Raw genomic sequence first — 27999 nt, 5'->3', positions numbered from 1 at the left:
GCTAATCGCTTCCAACGGAAACCAGCTGAGAGAAAGGGTAGAGAAGACAAGATGGCGGAGTGAGTGGGTTGCGCTTTCTACAGACGGTTGCGACCCTTGAAGTTGGCTGAAAACGCCTTTAAAGGACTAACACGATTGAAAAAGCAACATTACCATCGGAAGCGTAATTAGAAGGGCTGTTTTTTGCTACTCGGCACGGAGGAGGTCCGGACATTTTTCCGCGGCGGTCCTTGCGACAGCGTTAGCTTGATGCTAACGCTAGCCGACGTTCGTTTTTACTAGCTGCTACTTCGAGCTAGCCGGGTGGTTGTTGAAGGCCGTAAGCTGTTTCGGATTTAGTTTTGGATGTGTATACTTCTATAGTGACACGGCATTCCGTGTTTCTTGGAGGTTTTATTCGAACGAAGATCCATTGTAGCCGATAGCCTATGAATAAAGCGAACAAAGTCGGGAGAAATCCACTTTCCAACTTGCTTTTCACGGTAATAGTCGAACTAAATCTTCGGAGTACCGTTTACAGCTAGTCCATATTTGCCCTCCTCATCAACAACAGGACATACAAGACTCTGTATGTTCTGCTGACATTCGACTAGACTGCCACAGAGTTTTCTAAAGTGAATCGGGTGGAGATTGTCATTTGGTGGATATTATGGCGAGCAGCAGTGGCTCCAAGGCCGAATTCATAGTCGGTGGAAAATACAAGCTTGTCAGAAAAATTGGATCGGGATCTTTCGGTGACATATATCTGGCCATCAACATCACAAATGGAGAGGTAATTCACTGCTTCAATATCTAACATTAGATTGATCGAACCTATATTGTTGGAAGTTCAATTTTCCTTCTGAACACAACCGTGACTGAGTCAACTTGATGCATATCTTTGTAAGTTAGTCGACTTGCAAAGATACATTTTACCAAACGATGAAATGTATTTAGCGTTAGATAAAAAATGCTTCAGGATACATGAATTGGCTTTATTCATTTTTTACAGCGTAAGCCAATATATTTGTCTTTTCTGTGACTAATGTAGAGGCCGACAACAGAGTTGAGATATGAATGTGGTATTTGTGTCATTTTCAGGAGGTAGCTGTAAAATTGGAATCACAGAAAGCCAGACATCCACAGCTGTTATACGAAAGCAAGCTGTACAAAATCCTCCAAGGTGGTGTCGGGATTCCACACATCAGGTAAGGGGAGTAGTTATTACATCTTAGTAACTTCCGTTACGGACAATAAAGTTACGCCTTTTTAAAATATCTCTTCGTTTAGCTACACTATTGTGGTGAAAAAAGACAACTAACGATAATGTTAGGACGGCAGCAACCTGGTTGGCATTAGGCCCGCTAATCTCACTAAAGTTACTTAGTCTATTTTAAGAACGATCTATGTTCACGATTGCTGAAACGCCACGTCGGGTTTACGTTGCACACGTTGCTTCGTACCAGTCTTGTTCAGACGCCACCTGTGCCCTTTTTATTGTGACTTACAGCGGTTGGGTTTGAGGGAAACCAACTATGTGGTTGGAAATGGCCGCTCCTCTTTTGTTGTGTTAGCTCCCAACATGTCTTCCCTAACTCTGTTAGAAAATGGCGGCGGAGCACAGGAGCGAAAACAACAACCCACGATTTCAGCCCTAAACGTCAAGTGTGCCCGTCGCTCCCTGTGATGGGTCACTCGATATGTTGCGTTGATTTCGTTGTTGGAGATCGGGATGGCACGTTAGCTGAACAGAGCATGTGGTAACGTTTTAGAGACACGAGCGGTGTACTCCAGCTATAGAGTGTACACTGACATGTTACTCGTGGCTGTTTGACCTTTGCGTTCATATTCTGAATGGCCATATGGATTTGACTCTTACTGCGTTGGGACCTGAGGTCTTTGTTTATATATTGGCTTGAAGGATAGTTTGCGTGACGCTATTGAGGATGAGAGTAAATCTGTGCACTGCACGTACAAAAGTGGAAGTACAATGAACAAAGATGGTAAATTGTTATTTATGTTGACCACGACAGCGGTGCTGTTTTGTATGCTAATGTTTAGTGTGAGATGCATCTGGAGTGTAAGGGTCTGTGTGCTTGACTGAACTATTTTGACACTTTATTTAGTTAACTAATCCCAATTTGGTTAACTCGGTTCTTTATCACTTCATGGTTTTAATGTTTTCTGCCTGATTATGGCATTCGGTTATGGTTTTGTGTAACATGACAGGAGAAGCATGTTATCGAACAAGAGAGCAGGTTTATGCTTCATGTATTATAGCTCAGTTTGTGTGTGTGTGTGTGTGTGTGTGTTCACATCACATATTTATTTGACGGATTCTGTAGAATCAGTTAAAAAAACTAATTGTTCTGTCTTTAAAACGACCCAGAAGGTCTTTTGTTCCGGCATCAGTTTGATTTTTATGAACACAGTTTAGATTTAGCATCTTTCTAATGTCAATCATGTCTCATATGGCATTTTCTGGTGTTATTTATTCTTTGTAATGTGTTTCTTGTCTATTGTTGTCAGTATGCGTTTATGGTGGCAAGAGTTTCCCCACTAATAAAGCTAATCTAATTCCACTTAAAGGAAAATCCCCTGGACATATATCATATTGGTGCATACATTTGAAAAGGGAAATGAGTCTTGTTGATTCCCATTGCTGCTCTTATTTTTTGTTTTTTGCATTTTCAACAAAACACTGCAATCCTTGACATTTAAATACATAAACACAGCAAAATCTCTTCTAGTGGACTATGGATATTGATACAATCAAAACGGTAGTATCAATATCCATAGTCCAGCCCACAACGAGTACAAATGCCAATCTCCACATGCATGAACGTCTACATCAACAAGTGCCCACCCTCGCACACAACCATCCATATCCGCATATCCACCCGCCCCTTCCCACATGTCTATACATGCACTCCACGAGGAGGGGGAAGGACTGACTAGTTAAATTGAGTACAATTAAATGATATATGCAGTAAATATAAAATGAAAGTAAATAACTAAAGTGAAATAAGACATTAAACTAAATTAAATAAAAGGTTCCTATACAAGTCCTTTGATGGAACTGTATATTGCTCTTGCAGCTGAGAAAAGGATTTTGTCAAATAATTGATGGTTTTAAAACAAAGTCTTTTTTTATTATTGTCCAAATCTTGTGTGTGTTTTATCAATTTGTTTTAGATTTTATCAAAGGATTTTATATCAATAAAGGGCCATGTTGATATAGATATACCCTTAGCTGTGCTTTGTTCTATCTGGGTCCATCCTGTCTCCTGGTCATTTCCAATCCATGCCACTATAGCTGTTAGTTGTGCTGCCCAATAATAAAGTTTAAAATTTGGTAGGCCGAGGCCTCCTTTATCCTTGGGTAGAAGCAGTGTTTTGATTCTCTTATTCTGCCAGATGAATTTTGAGTGGTTTATTTAACGTTGAAGATAGAAACTGGTACTGCCACAGGTAGGGACTGAAACAAAAAGAGGAGTCTGTGTAACACAGTTATTTTCACCATCTCCACTCTACCAAACAATGAGAGAGGAAGGATTTGCCAACGTGACATGTCATTTTTAAATTTGTTTTAACTTATTGTAATTGGCATCAATTACTAGGTGTAATATCAATTCACAAATATCAAAATCCTTGTTTAGACCAGTGAAAGGAAACATCCTCATTCAACTGTGGGCCAGATTCTGGAGAGCTGCTCTTGTTTTGATGAGGGAATAATGCATTTATGTTACTTTATTAAAGTAATACTAACCTTATCTGTTCTATCTTGTACATAGTTGGTTTGAAATATGGACAATATATGCTTTGCCATCTTCTTTGTGTACTTACAGCAAACCCCCAATCAAAACATGACTTGTGTACAGTCTCTGGAAATAGTACACATCTGAATAACTTCTGCAACAGTAGAGAACATTAACTCTCATTGATGGCTGTAGGGTTGAAATTATTTACTTTTTGAAGAAATGCTTGCCTGAATCAATCTGAGGGACAGGGAGTTGTCCTTATTTTAATAGTCAAACTCGTTGAATTTAGTTTGATGGAATCAAATATGCACTTTTGGACTGATGTAATATTAATGATCCATAGCTGTACTAAACGCAACATGCATATTCTTCCTAAATTAATACAAGCTTTAGAAGCAGTTAACTAGTCTGCCATGCAACTTCAGAGTTTAAGTGAACATGTATGCAAATGAGACTGGATGGTGTGGGGTGTCCGCCATATGTTGGTTTTGCTCTTTTACACTGACTTAAACAACAGTGCTGCTGGATATATATATATATATATATATATATATATATATATATATATATATATATACACACACATATATGTATATATATATAGAGATAGATAGTGGTTGGACGGGTAACGCAACAATGTCTGCATCTAGTGTGCATGTGTGGCCCTATTCTGCTGTCTCTGTGCCTTTTTTTTTTATACAGAAACAGTCCTGCCTCGCGATGTGAGATGGGGACTGTTGGGACTTGAAGAATGAGTAAATGTGTGTGTGTGCTTGGACTGACCTACATGGCTGTTACTGCCTATAGGGATCCACAGACCTGATATTGGCTAAGGTTGAGTTCGATTTAGTGAAGATACTGATAGGAATGCTAAATGACATGTAATGTAATAGTGTTGATTTTCCTTTCCCTGTTCTATATCTGGGCAACATGCACTGCCTTACAGCTGGGAAATGGCTGAAAAGAGGCAATGGGAGCCATTATGGCATGGTAACTTTGTTGAACTCTGAACAAACGCACACCTTCTTTACAAACTAGAATGGCTTTGTGTAACCCCTGTCATAGATATAAGCACACATGGGTTGGATGCCGATTGTGCATTTGTGTGTGCAATTTATGTCTATTATAGAGTCCACATGCTGGCAACTCTTTTGGTAAGCACCAGGAAGTGAAATCTCATAGCTGGTTGTAAAAGCATCAGTATCATGAATTGGAGGTCTTAATAATGACAGGTCCTGTAGATTTTGAAGCAAAGCTTTTCCACCTTTACTCTCAGGAACGTCATTTAATCTGCACTGTTAATGCTGACTTAATGTTGCACCAAAGTCTTGTTTGAACCTGTCCAACCTGCCTATCCCGCTTCCCCTCCACTCCTACTACAACCTGGCTTACCTTTCCGGCAGTCACCGCCTATCATAGTTTCAGTCTTAAGCATTCTCGCCGTTCTTTCACACTGGCTGAAACAATGTCCTTTCTATTTGTTTAACCCACAATTGATCAAAGATAAAATACAGGCTTCTTTAAACAAAGAACAGCTATTCTTGTCGCTACTTATTTTTACTATGGATTCTATGAATCTTCTGGGGGAGAAATTAAATTTAAAATGTGAACATAATCCTGGGCTAATGCAGTTTTTCAAACGGGTGCGCCCCTTCAGTGGGCCACAGTGGTATTATAGGTGGGACACAGGAGGAAATGCAGAATTTTATTTCAGGAACTTTATTGAAAACATCAGATAATATAAAAGTACACAGACATAAAACTAAAGGGGCGTTCTCATCAAAAGCATATATTTGCAACAGCTCGGTGGATTTCAGATTCTAGGAACTGCTTCTGGAACAGCGCTAGTTTGATTCAACAACGGCAGGACGTCAGTGATGACGGGCAGAGCATCTCAACCCTGATTGGATTTCGCAACACAGCGTCACGCGAATTTCTCGCACCAAAAACATGTTGCCAACTTTCAACTGGATATAAAATGTTCTTAATTAATACTTTTTACTCTATATGAAGTAAACCATAACATCAGCTATCTAGCATCAGAACAGTCTTAACAGCTAAGATAGGCTAAGTTGCTACTGCACATTCAAGAAGAGAAGGAGCAATCGTAAATGCACTAGAAGAACTTGTGTCCTAGGGAGGAGCTGGTTCTGTTTTCAAAATATTCATATTATTCACAAAATACCCAGAGTGCGATTATGGCCGCCTGTAACGTTGGCGTCAGTAAAACAGCTAAGCCAAAGGGTTAGACACTGCTTGAGGCATTTGCCTGAGACTATGAATATGACAGGAAAAGCAAACGAAACCACAAATGCTACAATAATCTACCTATGCATGGACATGGTCCCGCTCCAGGCAGTTGAGAACTAGGTTCGAGGTATGTCTTTTATTAAAATAGTCCAGTCAGATGGCATTATACCAACATCAACGTAAAGTTGCCCACTTTAGACTCGTAGTGATTGTACAACCGTCTTAACATATTTTGTTTTGAATCGGATTCAGAAACTGTTTATTGCCGAGTACGTTACACACAAGGAATTTGGCATGGTGAAAAGAAAGTTGTTGGCATATCTAACTTATTTATTTCCAAGTTCCTGTTTTTAAATATGTTGCTGTTTTTACAAAAACAATTAACATTCTGCAACCGTTCCATGCATTCAGATTTTTTTTCATGTATTATAGAATTTCATGGCCAAGCAAACCCTATAGTAAATGAACCCTTCAGTATATACTTGATGCAATAAAACTGTTTTCCATAATTTTATGAACTCCTTACTGGAGAATAAGCCACTATAAACCTATATAAAGGCCCAGGTATGAAAAAAGCAAAATATTAAGAATCTGCCAGACTCTTAATTAAAAGGTACCGTGATGCAGATATTTGGTCATTCCCCCAAGCATTATCCCCACCCATATGCTACGTTCATGCAATGCCTGCAAAATGGGAAGAACAGGAAAACTGTTTTGATTCAGTTCAACAAAATGGACCAGTTAGAATTTTAGGAAGTCAAACTCAATTACATAGTGTAATGCAGCGTTTTAAAACTGTTTTGTGAATAGGTATGGCTGAGATCCCCGTTGTCTACATATCACCAGTCTTGTTTCAGATTAAAGTATTTACCATCTTTTGAGTAAGGAAAGGCTTTGCGTTGAAGCTTTTTGTTTCTTCTTGGCAATGCCATGCACTAGCAAAGGTCATGCACCATCAATACCAAACAAAGTACAAGTAATGTAACAAGCACATGCTGATTTAGTGTTATGTACTGTGCCCATTTAAAACACTCCTACCAATCTGATACATTGGCCTTTTGAAACTATGTTTTTAATATGATTATTAGTTAAATACACCCACATGTGTTGCTGATGAAATATGAAGATCTTTGGATTTATTATTTGCGTAGCTTTAGAGCATTGGAGATGCTTAACACACATGGAGCATTAATTAAATGGCTACATTTGTTTTTACCATTGATGGTACTACTCTATGCTTTGAGGTTTTTGTTAAGGTATTTCCAAACGGAGCTATGGCTCTGCATTTATCATGGACCTTGTAACATAATATAGCAAGTTTTCTGGTTATTCAAAACATAGTCCATATGAATAACTGCATGGTAAAACAATTTGTGTATTGATTTGTGTATGGGTATATACAATTTGTGTCACACAAATTGTGAATTACATACGTGATAAATAAAAAGTACTTTACTTTCACATTTTAATTAGAACTTAAGTGCTAAATGAACATAACTTACTTTAATTCCATTCCATAGTTCTTTTTATGAGAAAGCAGATAAGTGTATTCAACATGCAAAGTTGGTTTCAGATGATATGCTGTGAGACAAACCCACCCTCATGATATGACTTATGTTCCCAGGTGGTATGGCCAAGAGAAGGACTACAATGTCCTAGTCATGGATCTGCTTGGACCCAGTCTGGAAGACCTCTTCAACTTCTGTTCTCGCCGTTTTACCATGAAGACGGTCCTTATGCTGGCAGACCAGGTATCTAACACGTACACACATCTACCCCTCTGCCATGTTCTGAAGCAATGAACATGGTTAAACACAAGCAGTAAAGTGGTGCCGACCTCGGCAAGAAGGTCCTGGTTCCAACCTTCTAGTTTTGTAAGTAAGTGGTAAGCATGGCCTCTGCCTTGGTTTCCTGTGGGTACTCCACTTCTTTTTTAGGTATTGGTAACTTTAAATTGCCCATATTCGTTTAAATGATAACTTATTACATTATGTCATATGAAGAATGGTTATAACATTGAAATGTTTAACTGTCTTTATTTTCATCTTTAGATGATCAGCAGAATTGAGTACGTACACACAAAGAACTTCATCCACAGAGATATCAAACCAGACAACTTTCTTATGGGCATCGGCCGTCACTGTAACAAGGTAAGACCCGTCTCAGTCCTATACATACAGTAAGTATGGATTATTGAAGCTCTCAATAGAGCTGTTGGCAGACAGCTATATGGGATGGTGGACATTTTAACAGTCCTGGTCCCTTCCCCATTCTACACATTTAGCTTCAGTCATGGTGATCTCTCTATATACGATATTACTGCCCCTAAATGAACCTTTTAATGGCTAAGACTGTTCTGCTGTTTCACAAGAATCTTAAAATGTGCTCCAGGTCCACGGCATGTTTTTTAAGCCTGCAAATGCTAACAAATGTTGGACTTGTATCACTCTTTTGACTGACAGCAACACTACCTGTTCTCAGCACAAAAACAATCAATGAGTTATTAATAGTCTTATTCTAACCCCAATATGGAAGACGCTTAGATTAAGAAGACGAATAAAGAAATGAATGATTAATACATTTCCATTTTAAGGCTAAGTGATGAAATGTATGTATAAATTAGATAAATATTGGCTGAGAAAAGGTAAAATACCTTCCCTGTTGTTGTTGTTATTATTATTATTAATTTTGTAAAAAAAAATTATTAAGCAAAGAAAAAAATATTTTTATAATTATCAAGCAAGCTGACTTTTTTTATTGATCCTAGTGCAGAGTTTCTTATTTAATGGTATATTTACTTCAGGTTGACACTTTTCAATCACCCTCTGTGGACGGGATCAACAATTATTACTGGTTGCTATTTTATTTGGCAGACAAAAGCCATCAGGTGACAACAATAGATTGTACATAGTTCATCACCGAGATCTCCAGAGCTCTAGGCTGAGGACTCTGGTCCAAGGTAAGCTAGGCATATGATAAGGCAAGCTTTTTAACTTGTATTGAAGTTTTTGTTTAATTTTTAATATTAATGCTTCATTGTGTCTGGGTTAGCTTATTAGCTACTTGCATTGTTCTATGTTGCAAGCCTTAAACATTAAAGGCAAACTGCACTGAACACAAGTTAATAATACCGTAAACACTATTCATATATTTAATCAGTTATTGGGTTCATTGTCAATATATGAATTATGTGATTTAGTTATATGTATGTGTGTATATATATATGTATGTGTGTGTATGTATATATATGTATATATATATATATATATATATATATATATATATATATATATATACACATATATATGTGTGTGTGTGTGTGTGTGTGTATATATATATATATATATATATATATATATATATATACATACACATATATATATATATATATATATATATATATATATATATATATATATATATATATGTATATGTGTGTGTGTATATATATATATATATATATATATATATAATTTATTTATTTTCATTCATATTCAGAACATGTTTTGATGTAACTTTCTTTACTTTATAAGGTTCTATTTGCTTAGGCAGGGCAAAAGTGAAAGATTTTCGCAAACAACTAAATGTTTCACAGATTTAAACTGACAATACTATTAAAGTTCCACTAACAATGCAGTTCACCCAATTAGGTTTCACTATCAGTTGCTGCTGGTGCTTTTCTACTTTGTTTCTTTCCCATTATGTTTTTTTGCTGTTCATCTGGCTGTTGCTGTTCTTCTTTCCAGTGAACTTTTATTTCTGTTCGTCAACTTTCACTTTTTTTTCCACATTGTTGCTTGCACAAACTAGTTCTCAGTGTCACAGCCTGAGCTTTGAATGTAAGCTCTATGCTGAACGGACACAAACTCAAGCATGGACATTTATTTCAGATCTCTACATAGTACATGTCTGGCTGACTGCCTTTTAAAGAACTCCTCATACCTTTTGAGTCATTATTAATTGCGGTCTTGCTCAAAAACCATAAGCATGAGATGTGTAATTGACCTAATCTATCTTTCTTGAACAATGTCTAAGTTAAGTAAGTTTAGTGTGTTGATTCCTTTAAAAGGATCCCCATTATCTCATGCCAATGGCTCCAAACTATCTTCTTGGTCTGAATTCCCGTACATCATATTCATCGTATGCAGACTGTGTACCACATATGTGTTGCTCTATGTTCATCACATGTATACAGTTTTACATTTTCTCAACTATAATTCTGATTTACATGTCTTAAGTAATTGGTTTCAACTTAGTTTGCATCTTTAACACAATGTCTGTAATAAAATGAGGCTTCAAAACTTTTGAAAAGATTTTGTGCTACAAACTAATTTCCCCCTGGGGATGAATAAAGTATATCTATCTAAGATCTTTGAAGCTCCTTTAACCTCAACCATGGAGCAGTACTGTGACAGGCAGAACCTTATTCTGAACACTGATGGGTGCTAGAACCTTAGAAAACCAAGTAATGGGGAGTTTGGAGACGGAACCTTTGTTTCTTTTTTTACATTAAAATGCCAATAACAAGAAATAAACCAAACATAAAATGAATCATGTGAATAACAAAGTTTTGACAGAATTATCAAATGATTCTATCATTGCTCACCGTATATTAACAAAGACCCAGCAACTCGATTGAAATGGTGCAAGATGTGAAGATGTAGGCTACATAGTTGACACAGGCAATAAGATAATGCACATCTTGATCATTGGATTAGATGTCACAGGATAACTCATCCACTATAACATTTTGCCCATGATAATGACCGTATCTTAATACAGGAAACAGTCTGATACAATATATATTTTTAATATTGGAAATGTAAATAAAGTGTGAAAGATAAAGATGTCTGTAGTAAAGAAAGGTCACCCCTCTAGTCTCACAGCGTAGCAAAGGTTTAAACCGTTCAAATGCTATAACTATGGTATACATATACTTTATATTTTACGATCAAATATTCAGACTCAAATGGTCTCGTAGGCTTTAAAAGATTACCAGCGGTTCTCCAGCGTCAATTGTCATTAATTTTGCCCTTTTTTAAAGAAATAGTTTTTGTAAAGAAAAAATGATTTCAGTGATATTTTTGTAGGTGTAATTTAGGTGGACTGACCCTTTAAGCCTGTCCTCACTAATCTAGATAAATGTAAGAAGTTTTAAAACATGTTTTTAAATATTCTTCCAAAGGTTCGCCATCCAGACAAGTTTAATAATCTAAAACAAAATGTTAGTCTCCAGTGATTTTGTGTTTGGTTTTCCATAAAGCAGATCGCCTACATCTCATCAAGGCTTACCTTGATGAGATGTAGGACTGATAACCAAAATGATCAACTAAAGTTCTGAAACCCATTTTTTTCTTAAATGTAATTCCCCTTCATTATATAGATAAATGCTGATAATATGTGAAGGTTGCAGTGTGGCGTAGCCCAGTTTCTGTGTATTGGATTCAGCATTATGGACAATGATGCTGGTTTTCTAGCTACTCACAAAACAAACATTGAAGTAATTTGGTTGTCTTGTGATTTAATTTGTTTGAGTCAGATTTGTGTGTAATCAAGTTGCCTGAATTAAGATGGAATATTTTGTGCCCATTATTTTGAGCCCTTGCAGACAGGCAACGTCTAGTTAAGTTAAAGCATGGGATGTATGTTTTACCTTATATCTTTACCTTTATCGGTGCACAGCAGGTGTGCACCTACAGCCCCACCTCCACTGATCTGTCCTGCTCATATGACAGCCTCGTGTCTGACACTGCAGTCTTTTTATTTGTTTGGTAGACAAATGTCCATTTGTTGCAAGTTAGGGTTATGGCTAATATGGAGTAACTTAAATAGGATTCAATGATTTGGATGATTATTCCGGGGCGGGGACGTTGGCCATTAGCTGGCTGTTTGCTGGGGGTCACTTGATGTTATGATCTCTGCATGGGCTAACGTCTGACTACAACCTTTTTATTATGTTTAATGTACAGTTTACACCTAATTTTAGATAATGTAAGGTCTTGAACATTAACCTCAAATGCATAAAGATGGGAATGTACTGGTAAAGTGTTTTGGAAGTGACGTATTTTGCTATAATGTCAATGACATGTTTAATAACAAAATTTGACTTTAGTATTGGGCATGAATTGCAATTTCTTGTAAAAGAAAATTAATACACTTAGTTTAAGTCCACAAGCGTGACTGCTAAGGCAAACATTATATGTGTCCCACAATTGCATGACAATGTTGAGAAGTTGCTGGCCAAGGTGTTTTGGATGGAGTTGGCTTCGTCATGCATCTTGTAAGCATTGAAGCCAAATGGGGTCTCTTTGTTGCCTGTGAGCACTACACTTAGTACATGTGAGCACTACACTTAGTACATGTGATCACTACACTGTGATCACTACACTTAGTACATGTGATCACTACACTGTGAGCACTACACTTAGTACATGTGAGCACTACACTTAGTACATGTGATCACTACACTTAGTACATGTGAGCACTACACTTAGTACATGTGATCACTACACTGTGATCACTACACTTAGTACATATGAGCACTACACTTAGTACATGTGAGCACTACACTGTGATCACTACACTTAGTACATGTGAGCACTACACTTAGTACATGTGAGCACTACACTTAGTACATGTGATCACTACACTGTGATCACTACACTTAGTACATGTGAGCACTACACTGTGATCACTACACTTAGTACATGTGAGCACTACACTTAGTACACGTGATCACTACACTGAGCACTACACTTAGTACATGTGAGCACTACACTTAGTACATGTGATCACTACACTGTGAGCACTACACTTAGTACATGTGAGCACTACACTTAGTACATGTGAGCACTACACTTAGTACATGTGATCACTACACTTAGTACATGTGAGCACTACACTTAGTACATGTGAGCACTACACTTAGTACATGTGAGCACTACACTTAGTACATGTGAGCACTACACTGTGATCACTACACTTAGTACATGTGAGCACTACACTTAGTACATGTGATCACTACACTGATCACTACACTTAGTACACGTGATCACTACACTGTGAGCACTACACTTAGTACATGTGAGCACTACACTTAGTACATGTGATCACTGCACTGTGAGCACTACACTTAGTACATGTGATCACTACACTGTGAGCACTACACTTAGTACATGTGAGCACTACACTTAGTACATGTGATCACTACACTGAGCACTACACTTAGTACATGTGATCACTACACTTAGTACATGTGAGCACTACACTTAGTACATGTGAGCACTACACTTAGTACATGTGATCACTACACTGATCACTACACTTAGTACATGTGAGCACTACACTTAGTACATGTGAGCACTACACTTAGTACATGTGAGCACTACACTGTGATCACTACACTTAGTACATTTGAGCACTACACTGTGATCACTACACTGTGAGCACTACACTGTGAGCACTACACTTAGTACATGTGAGCACTACACTTAGTACATGTGATCACTACACTGAGCACTACACTTAGTACATGTGAGCACTACACTTAGTACATGTGAGCACTACACTTAGTACATGTGATCACTACACTTAGTACATGTGATCACTACACTTAGTACATGTGAGCACTTCACTTAGTACATGTGAGCACTACACTTAGTACATGTGAGCACTACACTGTGATCACTACACTTAGTACATGTGATCACTACACTTAGTACATGTGATCCCTACACTGTGAGCACTACACTTAGTACATGTGAGCACTACACTTAGTACATGTGATCACTACACTTAGTACATGTGAGCACTACACTGTGATCACTACACTTAGTACATGTGAGCACTACACTTAGTACATGTGAGCACTACACTGTGATCACTACACTTAGTACATGTGAGCACTACACTTAGTACATGTGAGCACTACACTGTGATCACTACACTTAGTACATGTGAGCACTACACTGTGATCACTACACTTAGTACATGTGAGCACTACACTTAGTACATGTGAGCACTACACTGTGATCACTACACTTAGTACATGTGATCACTACACTGTGATCACTACACTTAGTACATGTGATCACTACACTGTGATCACTACACTTAGTACATGTGATCACTACACTGTGATCACTACACTTAGTACATGTGAGCACTACACTGTGATCACTACACTTAGTACATGTCGGTACTAAATGTAGAGGGAGCCTTGCAGTCGGCTCATGGTTTTGTTGGCTTAACAATACAAAGCATACAGATGAACTCTTTAGTCCTCCTTGGGCATAAACATCTTTTTTTTACTTTGACCATTATTTCCATGAAAGTGCCAATGTTTGTCAACACTTTAATGCATTATGACAAATTGTTCAAGCTGAGTGCACATGCTGATATTGATGTGGTTTCAAGTGTTGCACCTCCCTAATAGTTTAATATTTTTATGTTTTATATTCACTAGGAACTTTCTCATGTGTTTAAAGTTTGAGCCCTTGATTTGTAGCTAGCGCACTGCTGTGTTTACCTCCAAATGTTAGCGCTCTCATTTTCAGCCTCTGCACCGTAGTTTTTTCTTCTTCATAATAGCGTCTACACAATTTTGATTGTCACACCTCTGGCTGAGGTTAGTCTAGGTCTGAGTACGCTTGGGGCTCAACACACCAGGTCGTATTTCCGATATTAGGGTATCTGCTTTACTCAAGGAAGTTAAAACCCTATACACGAAGTATAACACTGACTTGGTAATCATTGCTCTGGAATCATGACCAAGAGCAGTGCTGAAATGTGCATGTTTTGGAATGGCCAGAAAAGTACAAATATAGAGCACAAGCGTGTCTTTTTATACGTTGTCTCTAAGCAGACAATGCTGCTTTTTGGTCATTGTTTCCTAGATTATGGTTTAGCCTGTGTAACTACACAATTATTTGTAGTACATTGTACGCTGTTGGTTTATTTGTTTCATAATGTTAACGAGTTCTCCAATAAACAAGCACGATATCACAGCCTTTGTGTGCGTGGAACTTTGGTCCATCACAGTGACAGACGAGAGACAACAGTTTGAGTTGGTAAGTCTAAAGACGCCTTCATGTGATGCAGCTGATCACAGCCATTCTTCTACAATAGTAAATCAACTCCAGTACAGATTTAACCCTTTTGTCTGTTTAGCTGCGTATGATTGACGTGTTTCATGTAAACAAGAGGCAGGAACTCTCCCTCTGTAAGTGGTGGTCTGTGAACAACTTGGTTAAGATAATATCTCACCAGCCTGTTAAAGACATTTTATCTGAAGTATTTGTATTTCTGGCAGAGGCAGGACAACCATGGGCTCTTGTCTTTACCATCTGCTGCCGACATTCCCTCACTCCCCCAGCTCTTTTCTGAGCCATGGTGTTGCCTGTCTGCACTGGCCGTCATTGTCACTGTCAGACATGATATTGAAGTTTCAACATCTCTACGTTTCAAGAGACACTTTTGGCTTGTTGTGCAGGGTTGATCTTACCACGGTTGTCCTGACAGAAGAAATTCATAGTCATGTGGTTTCTTCTAGAATGATGGCCAGTTTGATCATACCTGCACCACAAGGAATTAAAGTTGACATTTTGCCAGTGTAGGTCCAGCCAGGGATGGCCTTATCCTAGCTGTACAGGACACTGTTAGTTGTATCAATGGGGGAAAAAAACCATGTGGGTGCAACCAGAAGTGCCTGTTGTACTCATGCTAACTGTGACTGAAGGTGGATAGAGGCTGTGTGATTTTTGACCCCTGCCCCTCTACTGTCTGCCCTAGTGTTTAGACTCGTCAGTGGGGAAGAGGAAAAGAAGCTTGGCTGTTAGCTCTTCTCAGGACCCATCTTTCTCAGGATTAAACCAGGTGTGACCTTTACCACAACACCAGCTGCCTCACAACAGCAGTTGTCGCTTTGCAATCATACCTACTACACTGGTTTAAAGTGAATCAGACCACCAGCACCCATCTTGCACTCATAATACCCAATGTATGTACTCCCCCACCCAGTGTGCACTTGCACACAATGGGGGAGGAAAGCATACTTTTCACCAGCATTGCCTAGGGAGTAGCTATTGTCTCACTGTTGCAATACGGGGTGCCAGTCCCTCTAATTGTGGCTCAAATGGCTTCTTGCCTCCATTAAAAATCTGTTTGTCTCTTCAATGTGATGTTTGTCCTGATGGTTCATATGAAACCGGATCTCAGAGCCAAGACCGTATTGGAATTGATTTACCTAGATCCATATATTATTAAAAGCAGAATATCTAACTAATACTTAGCCCTTCGGCTCCCAGAAGTGATGTTTAATTAAATTGTACTGATACATACAAAATCAGTATGCATCCCATCAAAAATGATAGATGACTAGTAGTATACAGTATCGCATAATCTTATATCCAATGCATTGTTTTTACTTTTCATGAGATCCCAGCTGAGCTGCATATTTAACAGAAAATTCAATGTTGTGTAATGAAAAGCAAACGAAGAACAGCACTAAAACGAGTCTTAAGACGCAAGCCTCAATTTGAGAGGGTGAAGTATGATGGCACTAAGATCCAAAGAGAACCTAAAGACTGGAGTTGCTTCGGCACAGATGGGTTTTTAACAAGGGAATGTGACGTAACTCCAACTGCTTGCTCTTCTAGTTGTATCCATTGCCGGCCCTGTTCAGCTGCTTCATGTATAAATGCTCACATTTACGTGATCTGGGGTGACTGATTACGCCAAACTTTTAAGGACTTTTATTACCTTTTCAAAATAAATGTCTTAGCTTAGCACGTGACTTTCATGTAGCACAAGCCCCAAATGGCTTTCAGCAAGCAGTTGGTTGGCAGTAAGTCCCATATTATTTAATATATTAATAAATGTTAGTCGTTTTCTTTCCAGACTATTATGAGGCCAATGTAAATATCACATGCTTTACCAGGAATCGGCCTCTCATATTTGCTGCTTCTGCTGTCCAAATAAGGATTTTTGTTTTATAGATCGAAACATTCATTAAATATTTCAAATGTTCTAAAAACATTTGTATTGGTGTTTAACGCTATGAGTTGATGATATTGTGCAAATGCAAGTACTTATTGGCAGCACTGTAGATCCTAAATTACCAGAAGACACTAGAACGCTTTACTCTATTCAGGAAACTAACCACTGTACATTTAAATGTGGATAGGTAAACATTTCCCTGAAGCAGCTAGCCTAATGAGTTATTCGATAATTGACTGGCCAGTATGGTGTTGTACTGAGGTGTGCTGGGAGGGAGATGCACTTAAAATCTGCGACATATATTCTATGCAAACCTCTAGAATTCACTAGAATTTCAAGACTCAATATGTGTACGGTGATATTCCAGATTGTTGGGTATGGTCACATTTGGTTGCAGCATAAATCAAGAATGTCCAAATATTGTGCAAAGTGATAGTATAATTCTTAGTTTCCATGTTGAGGTAGTGTCACTGTTTTAAAGGTTTTTCATAAAGATTTCGCCATAACAATGTAGATTTGGAGGAAAGGGGATTTTTTTTTAACTTCCGTTTGACTTCTGGTTGTTTTCCCATTGAAAGTGTCTGTTAGGGTTGAAGATGAGTTGTCTTAAAGATGTCCCATCAGTATGTGTAATGTTATTTTACTTAATGGCAATAGAGGCCCTGGTGTTGGTATGAGAAGACCTCGATGTCCAACATGACCATCTGCTCTGCTTATATTCACGAACAACATATTGATGTTATAAGGTCACCTGTATGATGGATATTAATGTAATGCAACGTTTTTTAGATCTGACCTTCATGTAGAATCAGGTTGAGAATGATGAAAACAATCCCTAAATGCACCAGTTGTCAAGATCTTATAGACCTTATATTGGCCAATAACTACTGCTTTTTAAAGTAATTTATGGCAGCAATCTGAACTGCATAATATCTTTAATGTGGATTTTGTTATAAATCTTTACATTAGATATAACTGTTAGACCTTCACTGCAGAGGTGTGTGTGTGTGTTCTCTGGACCTTTTACACCAGTAACACATTTCTTTCACAGTGACCAGCAGTGGCTTGTGGGACGACAGGGCTTGTCTTAACCTTTGAGGATGTCTGTGGATGGAGAAGCTGACAAACAGGAGGAGTCATTGTCTGCCATGTTATACTCTAGTTAGCAGTTGGCACACACATGGATGGGAGGTTGGAATGGGTTCTGTGTGTGATTGTGTCTTCTTTGGTCTGCTTCTTTATGAAGTGTTCAACTTGTGCATACCCTGGATGTATATGAGCCATTCAGAATTACAGATGACAGTCATTTTGATAGAGAAAAGAAAAAATCAGTTTGCCCCTCATAAGACAACCTCTCAAAATTAGAGTAATTGTCAGGTGATCCAACAAAACTGTATTTCACTGCTGAATCCCATCTTTAGAAATCCTACTAATAACCATCTTTTGTAGCCGCTGCACCATTTGAGGGTGCTCTTGCAGCCTAATGACAAATGTGTTTTAATGGAATAATTAACTTTAATTTGTATATATCACTTTGAAAGACTTAAAAGTTATTTTAATGTTATATATAGAATACAGCAATACACTGTCACTATCTTACTGTAGGGGAGGTAATAACTTTGAGAACAAGTCTGGAAGTTTTACTCTGGCATGAAACTAGTATCACCACATTGAAGCTATGAGAAGTGACTATTTATTAGAATGTAGTTGATGTGAAGCTTCCCCCGTGCATGTTTATGTTGTCACAAGGATCTTTTCAAGGTTTTCGACATTCATGATTTACAACAGGACTCAGCTAATTTTCTGTGTTTTTAAAATGGAGAAGATATGTAATTTTGTGCATCTCTTTTTCTGATGAACCTTTTGGATTATCTTTGCTCTTTAATTGACGGATAACCAGCATGTGTTCTCTCCCTCTCCGTCAGTTGTTCCTTATTGACTTTGGTTTGGCGAAGAAGTACCGAGACAACCGAACACGACAGCACATCCCCTACAGAGAAGACAAGAACCTGACTGGCACAGCACGCTATGCCTCCATCAATGCACACCTGGGCATTGAACAGAGGTTTGTGCAAAACAATCCAGTTTAATTTGTTCCATGTTTTAAGATAAATTGTTCTACCTATTAAATTCATTAACGCAAAACAATGTTGGAATTGTCTGTTTTATTTATGTACTAGCTGCTCAAAGCTATTGTATTATTCTATCAAAGTATCTATTGTATATTTCTCTGAAAACAACAACTTCTAGAGCTATAAGAACTGTATTTATTGTTGCTTGCCAAAAACTACATTTGACAAGATTATATTTAAACACAACAGGACAGTTCTAGTTTACCTCCACCCAATACTCATGTGTTCTGAATAAAGCACTTAATGTATGATCTTGTAACTGAATGATAAATCATTCATAGTTATAATTATAAAGCTGCTTGGACTTGGAGAGGCAATTATGACCCGTTTGACTTCCTAATGTCTACATATTTATTGAAGATTCCGGTCCAAATCAAATGTTCAGGATTACATCTACACGCATATTAGCGATGGAATTTAACTTCAACCAATACTTTATTTATATTGTACTACTAAGTATTACTTGAAAACCACATAGCTCTGTGCAGACAAGTCAGTGTGACTACACACATTAAATCACATTATGATAAATGTGTGATTAAGTTGGCTGTTCCAAATGCTTTTTAGGTGGTTACCCCACAGCTTATTGTTTTGTAGCTGTGACAAGTTGTGAGTTTTGTTTTCTTCAGTCTTTCACACTGACATGTTGCGTCTATAGACATATTTCTGGATAGAAAGTATGATGTCAGAGAGGCAGTGATGACCTGCTTCTAATTTTGTTATCTGCAGTCGGCGTGATGACATGGAGTCGCTAGGCTACGTGCTGATGTACTTCAACAGAACCAGTTTGCCATGGCAGGGATTAAAGGTATGAAAATATAACTGACTGTTGCAGTGAATGGTTTTTAGCCAACTCTATTTTCAAACCTTTTCTTGTGTTTTAATATTATTTTTACTGACCCTTAAATGCACATTACACAATCTTTGTACGTGTGTTTTACACTGTTTTTTTTTTACTTCTGGTTCTTTTAAGCATGACCTTTTTAAAGCCTTGTACAACTTAAACCTGGTCTGAAACACAGTGGGCACTTGTATCAGCCACAATGTGTGGATACTGAACATAGTGCGTTACTAAGCTAGTACAACTGCAGTGAGCTGTAGTGCCAACATGATTATGCTGCAGATATAATAACTCAGATAATGCATTTATTGAACAGTGAATGTTGTCTGTCAGAGGTTATGTTGTTAGTAGTGTATTTGTGTGTTTGTCAGGCTGCCACAAAGAAGCAGAAATATGAGAAGATCTCAGAGAAAAAGATGTCCACCCCTGTTGAGGTCCTGTGTAAGGTAAGAAACGGTTCAAACATGGGCAGTGGTCAATGTTCTTATGCCACATTAACACACCTGATCTGTATGAATGTCTGTTTCCAGGGTTTCCCAGCAGAGTTCGCTATGTATCTGAACTACTGCCGTGGCTTACGCTTTGAGGAGGCTCCAGACTACATGTATCTGCGCCAACTGTTCCGCATCCTTTTCAGGTAAATGGACATCCCTGTACGACACTACGCATTGTTTCCGGAGCGTGTCTTAATGCCAACGTTTATTCAGCGCTGTCTTTTTACTTATGACATATTACAATTAATTGTAAGGAGATTTTTGCAAAGTAGTCTGCTCCAGTCCGCCACTTGAGCTGGATAAAATTATAGCTGTCGCCATCTATTGCAGCTAATAAATGAATAGGGATGGGTCCTGAAACTCAATATATAACGGGTTCAATTATTAAAGACTGTAGTATTGATTACATTACATTACATGTCATTTAGCTGACGCTTTTATCCAAAGTGACTTACAATAAGTGCATTAAACCATGAGTCCAAACTCAGAACAACAAGAATCAAGCAAGTACAATTTCTTCAATAAAGTTAAACTACAAAGTACTATCCGTAAGTGCCATTTAAGTGCTACTAAAGTGCTATCGGAAAGAGACATTTAAGTGCTACTACGGCATTTAAGTGCTACTTATTCAAGGTATAGTCAAAAAAGATGTGTTTTTAGTTTGCGCCGGAAGATGTAGAGACTTTCTGCTGTCCTGATGTCAATGGGGAGCTCGTTCCACCAATGAGGAGCCAGCACAGCAAACAGTCGTGATTTAGCTCGAAGTGATGGAGCTACAAGCCGATTGGCAGAAGCCGAGCGAAGTGAACGGGCTGGGGTGTACGGTTTGACCATGTCCTGGATGTAGACCGGACCCGATCTGTTCGCAGCACGGTACACAAGTACCAATGTTTTGAAGCGGATGCGGGCGGCCACCGGTAACCAGTGAAGGTCGCGGAGTAGTGTGGGTAAATTTCGGTCGGTTGAAGACCAGTCGAGCAGCTGCATTGGATGAGCTGTAGAGGTCGAATGGCATTAGCAGGTAGACCTGCCAAGAGGGAGTTGCAATAGTCTAGCCGTGAGATGACCAGAGCCTGGACCAGAACCTGTGCCGCCTTCTGAGTGAGAAGGGGTCGTATTCTCCTGATGTTGTACAGCATGTACCTACAGGAGCGTGTTGTTGCGGCAATGTTGGCAGTCAGGGAGAGTTGACTGTCGAGCGTCACTCCGAGGTTCCTGGCAGTCAGAGTCGGAACCAGCACTGAGTTGTTGAAGTTAATAGTTAGGTCGTGGGTGGGAGAGCCTTTTCCTGGAAGGAGAAGAAGTTCAGTCTTGTCCGGGTTAATTTTCAGGTGGTGAGCGGACATCCACTGAGAGATGTCGGTCAGACAGGCAGAGATTCGTGCTGCTACCCGTGTTTCAGATTGGGGAAACGAGAGGATCAGTTGGGTGTCGTCAGCATAGCTGTGGTAGATGAGCTCCGATGTAACCAGTGGTTTTATCCTTACATTTCAACAATCTGGTGTAAGTTAATATCACACCTCCTCTGTATGGTGGGCAGTCAGCAAACCATAAACATGTAGCGAAGCAATATTAATCTGCTCAGTCTCTCATCCACTGCCTATGTTTTACACGAGCACGGCAGCAAAACTCAAAAGGCACGTTTGTATGTCGTTTAACTGTTAAGCTTAGTTGGACATCTTTTATTTTGGCAAATTCTGGTAAACCTGTCTGCTGGATGGGACAAAGCTGCCCCAGGAATATGGTTTATTATTGACATTTTAGATTTCAATCATTTACTTATGACACTGAACCAATGAGGGTTAATAAAGGGCTGAAGGAGCATTGATAAGATCCTACAGATACCCTCCCTATTAATGAATAAGTCTTTATTTTTTGTCATTCGGTTGTATTAATATACAAACAAAGCATGCTGCATTTCTATGGCATCGCCATACAGGATTATGTTTATCTTTTCTCGTCTCACCTGGCCTTCCAATCTCATTGTTTTCTTGCTTCATTCCTTTTCTATGTTGCCGTCTTTCCAGCTGATTGTTGATAATATCACACTGATGCATCTTTCTTTGTATTGTAGGACTCTGAACCACCAGTATGACTACACATTTGACTGGACCATGCTGAAACAGAAAGCAGCCCAGCAGGGGGCCACCTCCGGGGGCCAGGGCCAGCAGGCACAAACCCCCACAGGCAAGCAAACTGACAAACCCAAGCCTAACATGAAAGGTTAGTAGCAAACAGCCAAGCGACGTTTTTTACAGACACCAATTGCTCATATATTCATTCAGGATTGTATTTAGGACTCTTAAGATTGCTTTATTCCCTTACCCACACCCCAGTTCCCTTATTGCCCCCACCCCCCTTTAAAAAAACGTGACACCGAATTGGAAATCTAAAGCTTATAATTCCTGTTGGAATGATAAAGCCAAACAGCATTACAAGTTTCAGGAGGCACCTTTTAAAAGAACAGAAAATCCCAAAGAAAATAATTTGATACAATTGGTCTGTCTTGCTGAAGCAAAGACGTCCTTGGGGAATTTGACTACTAACTTTGCTGCCTTGCTATTCTGTTCCTTTGTTGGGGCTGGGCAACAGGCTCTCTGTTGTCTTAATGCTGACCAACTCACTCTGACTCTTCTGCAGTCTGTCTTTAACATTAACATTCCCACTCCAATCTTTATGGTTTCCCCTCCTCACTTATTAACATTGTCTTTCCATGCTATTTGACAGACATTAATGATCCACACATTGGCCCGAGTTGAAGTGTTTCAACTTTGGCGAAAGAATGTTCAGCTCTTGGTGTGATTGCAGCATTAGTGTTAAACATAAGGTCAGGTTTGCTACGGTGCATTCATATTAGAAACACAAGGAATGGTGAACTTCACAATCTGTTTTAGAAAGAATTTCAAGCACAAGTTTTTAAGAAGCTGTAAGTAACTACGCACATGGTTTGGAATGGAATATATTTTTATACGCCTGTCCTCAGATTTTTGATTTTGACAAGTTCTAAAAGTGCAGTTTAGGAGTATTGCAGCAATGCAGAGATGGCAGCATGGAAAGAGCAATGGATCTTTCTTAATGTTAAAGTTGTGTTTTGCAGCATTTATTTAAGTATATGCTTCAGACATTTAAACAAAGTTTTGTGGTGGATATTTTCACTGAATGTATATCTGTTCCAAATATCTTATTGTCTCCTTGATGAATTAGAATATATTGGTATCCCTCTTTAAAAGGGAAAGGACCTGCAACTGATGACAAAGCGTATGTTTAGGATCGGCTCAGCAGAAAAGAAGGGTGCAAATATAACATGACTGTCTAGTTTTATTGTAGCACATGGCAATTTTTCAAGAAAACCAGCTATACTATAAAAATCAGCATTTATTTAAAAAAATCAATCTGTGTGAGCAACCTCACTAAAAAAACCAACGTATATCCTTTAGCAGTAACAGCTCTTAAGACGAGACATTTAATACCCATGGCATTTACACTTTATGAATTAGCCTAGTGGCTAGCAGCTTCAGTCAGTTTCATTACTCGTAGCTCCTCTTTATTTTGATTTAGTCACTGCATCTCCCAACAGAATTGCATTTCGGCCTGCATGCATAATTTTGTTGACATAAAACAATTAATAGAGTGTGTGTGTGGCCCCACCCCAGTGTAACAGACTAGAGGAACAAGTGAAACAAGCACACACAGTAAACTCCTGATTAAGTTCTGTCAAAGCATCGATGCCGAGTCATTAACGCACAACCATGCAACCTAGAATTGAGACATTTATACAACTCCGCCCAGTATGCTGGCATGGTTTTTGCTCAACTGATTGTGATTAGGATAAAGTGGGCATGTCTCTAAAGGGGAATCTCATGTGTACCCAAAGAATCCTTTTTCATTCACATATCGAGGTGACCTTGATAAACAACAGGCCAGTTTAACATCCAGGATTTCACCCAGCTTTGCCACAAGCTAGTTTGTAGTCATCACGTTTCACAAGATATCTTCACCTCCTGCTTTAAGACTTTTGTGTGGTTACTTGTTACCCCATCACCCTAGACTAGAGAATGGGACCGAGCAGAGACCAGCTGACACTGCAGCTCATAGGTCAACTCTGGTCATGTGAAGAAGATAATTAAAGACTTTTTTTGGCATGTATGTTACAGAGGGACTGTCCTCCACTACTGTAGATGTGATGTTACAGAGGGACTGTCCTCCACTACTGTAGATGTAATGTTACAGAGGGACTGTCCTCTACTACTGTAGATGTGATGTTACAGAGGGACTGTCCTCCACTACTGTAGATGTAATGTTACAGAGGGACTGTCCTCTACTACTGTAGATGTGATGTTACAGAGGGACTGTCCTCCACTACTGTAGATGTAATGTTACAGAGGGACTGTCCTCTACTACTGTAGATGTAATGTTACAGAGGGACTGTCCTCTACTACTGTAGATGTGATGTTACAGAGGGACTGTCCTCCACTACTGTAGATGTAATGTTACAGAGGGACTGTCCTCTACTACTGTAGATGTGATGTTACAGAGGGACTGTCCTCTACTACTGTAGATGTAATGTTACAGAGGGACTGTCCTCCACTACTGTAGATGTAATGTTACAGAGGGACTGTCCTCTACTACTGTAGATGTGATGTTACAGAGGGACTGTCCTCTACTACTGTAGATGTGATGTTACAGAGGGACTGTCCTCCACTACTGTAGATGTGATGTTACAGAGGGACTGTCCTCTACTACTGGAAATGTAATGTTACAGAGGGACTGTCCTCTACTACTGTAGATGTGATGTTACAGAGGGACTGTCCTCTACTACTGTAGATGTGATGTTACAGAGGGACTGTCCTCTACTACTGTAGATGTGATGTTACAGAGGGACTGTCCTCTACTACTGTAGATGTGATGTTACAGAGGGACTGTCCTCTACTACTGTAGATGTGATGTTACAGAGGGACTGTCCTCTACTACTGTAGATGTAATGTTACAGAGGGACTGTCCTCTACTACTGTAGATGTAATGTTACAGAGAGCTGGACCAGGAGTAAGTGTTGACAGTTTCCTGCCCATTCAAGCTGTAGAGGTTCCATCAAAGGCAGCAAGACAGCTCTGCAATAATGTTATGTACAATGTATTGTGCAATTTAAAACATTGTATGCTGAAAACCCTGATATAATGCTGGTGCTTTCTAATAGCTCTTACATTTTCTTTATTTATTAAGTCATATATTTTTCTCATTTTCTCTCATTTACTTCCAGTTGAGCAGTCAGTGATGGCAGTGGCAAAGAATAACTGCTTGGAAGATCTCAAGTCCACCTAAACTGCAGTCAACACTGCAACTTTTCCCTTTCATAGTTCATAAAAGTGATCTTTAACATAAAAACAGACCCACTTCTAACCTCTGTTGAAACTGAATGTACCTACTCTGAACTTATAAAGGTAACAGCATACTTCCTGCCTAAATGGCTTCTTTGCTCAGTCTTTGACTTTGTTGCACCGACAGAAAAACATTGGTACCTTTACAAATACCTTTACCTGATCGTACCATGCAGCCATCTCCACTAGACTGCTAGTGTGCTGTTGGCTGGATCTCATGCAGCGTCATGGCTGGAGAAGCCTCTTCTGAAAGGAGAACTGTAAACAAGCTATTCCACCCAACACACAATTTAACATTGACCCATTAGCTGGCTATACTCTATATGCTTTATAGAATTAGAATATATATATATATATATATATATATATATATATATATAATCTCTCACACACACACACACACACTACCAACGGTATTCAAAGCTTTTCAATCCCCTCTGACCAAATCTAGCAGCACAGGGGCTACTGTGGCTCAGTGGAGGAGCGGGATAGTCCTTCAATCAGAGGATCATTATCTCCGCTAGTCCATGTCCGAGTGTCCTTGTAACCCCACTTTGCTCTGGTGTCTGCGCTGTATGAATGTTAGTTCTGGGCTGGTGGCACCTTGCATGGTAGCCCCTTTCCAAGTGATTTCAGACTTGTATTGTATTTGACTGAATAAAAGGCTTAAAGAGATTCCCGATTTCCTTTAATCCAATTCTAATTTCATCTCTAGTCAACATTGTGGTTTCTGGTAGAATATTTAGTTGCTGCTTTGTGCACTTGAGGATGAAAAGTGTTTTCCAGTAAAGTTGAATCTGTTTAGTTGTAATGTTTTCCATGTCCAGCAGACACCGTTTTAGTCACTAGCTATTTACATTCTTTCTAACACATTCTAATTTAAAAGCAAGCAACCTTTTATTTATTTGTTTGCCATGAACTGCAGCCCATAGTAGCACCCCGGGGCAGGTTCGTCCTTCTGGCTCCACTAGTCATGTCGATGTTTCCCTGGGCAAGACACCAAATTGTGTGTGTGTGTAACCTGAACTGCTGTTAACAGTGTCGAGCCTTCTGTAGGATATATATATTTTCCTCTATCCTTTTCTTCTGTTTGCAAACCGAACACTTATCATTCGGATGGATCTGGATCTCTACTTTTCTAACTGGGATACTGAGCCCACTTAAAGAACTCTACTTTGGTATGGTACCTTTTTAGGAGTCTATTCCTTTTCTTAGCTTATTGCTCCATCCTCCTCGCTGCTGGCCACTATCCTGGTGACAGTCGGCCTCTGTCTTAGCGGTGACCCCGCTGACCCCTGTGGTAACGCTGCTGCCTGTGTTTCTGTTTGTAGGTTTCTGAGAGGTCTCTGCCAGAGCAGAGCTGCAGAAGCGTTGTTGACCAGGACCAACAAGTCTCTTCCTGGACAAGCGACAAACAGAAAGTCTGTCTCTCCTTCCATAATAACTATCTATGTAATGGGAATGTATAGATCTACACACGCCTTTGTCAGCTGTGTTATCTATATATTCATATGTGTATATATAATAAAACTCTGCACTCCGAAAGAAAAGAAGAATGAAAAAGCAGGTTTTTTTTGGATGTGGAGGCTGTAGCCCCCTGCCCCCCACCCCAGACACACCTCTCCCAACCATCCCCGTCTCTGTTCTCCTTTCAGTGTTGACTTTTTGTAAGGTTTCTTTGGGAACTGAAGTTAAGAAGATAGTCAGCTGACCCTCTATTTTTCTCCCCCAGTGGAAACATCTCAAAGCATCTCCCCCTCCTCACTCAATTATTTCACTCTCCTTTTACCAAGCAAATGTTAAAACATGTCGAACACAAAACTGTTTTTTCCTTTTTTGTTTCTAAAATAATTGAATGATGCAACCCTGGATGTTATTTACTAAACAATCAAATGTTGGATTTTCTTTTTCTTTTTGTTTTCCTATGGTGATTAGGAGTTTGCCTGTTGACACTATAAGCAGCTGATGGCAACAGTCAATGATAGAATGATACTCTGGCTCTCTCCCTCTAGAGCTCTGAATTATTATTAAATCTGTTGTAAAATGGTCTTCTCCAAAAAATACCAATAAAAACATTACATAACTCTGACTTCCAAGCACAAGTTATTATCATCCACCTGCACATAACTTTCTGTCCGACCCCAGTCATGTATGATCTGTTTGAATGTGACC

At 39.0% G+C, this 27999-nt stretch overlaps 1 protein-coding gene across 5 annotated transcripts; it reads left to right on the top strand.

The window, feature by feature from the left end:
• Positions 1-7: 7 nt before the first annotated feature.
• On the top strand, positions 8-27916 carry csnk1a1 (casein kinase 1, alpha 1). Of its 5 annotated transcripts, none has more exons than XM_034543510.1 (11): positions 8-772; positions 1081-1187; positions 7615-7741; positions 8042-8140; positions 15780-15863; positions 18911-19050; positions 19847-19925; positions 20330-20404; positions 20489-20595; positions 22527-22639; positions 27159-27916. In XM_034543510.1, exons 1-11 carry the CDS (start codon positions 650-652, stop codon positions 27164-27166), a joined length of 1062 nt encoding a protein of 353 aa, XP_034399401.1. In that variant the 5' UTR covers positions 8-649; the 3' UTR covers positions 27167-27916. The 5 variants fall into 5 exon arrangements, with proteins under 5 accessions (XP_034399401.1, XP_034399398.1, XP_034399399.1 ...); XM_034543507.1 differs by having other exon boundaries at positions 22527-22675; XM_034543508.1 differs by lacking the exon at positions 27159-27916 and having other exon boundaries at positions 22527-22680.
• Positions 27917-27999: the final 83 nt, after the last annotated feature.

Source organism: Cyclopterus lumpus, chromosome 10, assembly GCF_009769545.1.
Source record: "Cyclopterus lumpus isolate fCycLum1 chromosome 10, fCycLum1.pri, whole genome shotgun sequence".
Lineage (NCBI taxonomy): Eukaryota > Metazoa > Chordata > Actinopteri > Perciformes > Cyclopteridae > Cyclopterus > Cyclopterus lumpus.
This window is presented reverse-complemented; position numbering and strand designations above follow the sequence as displayed.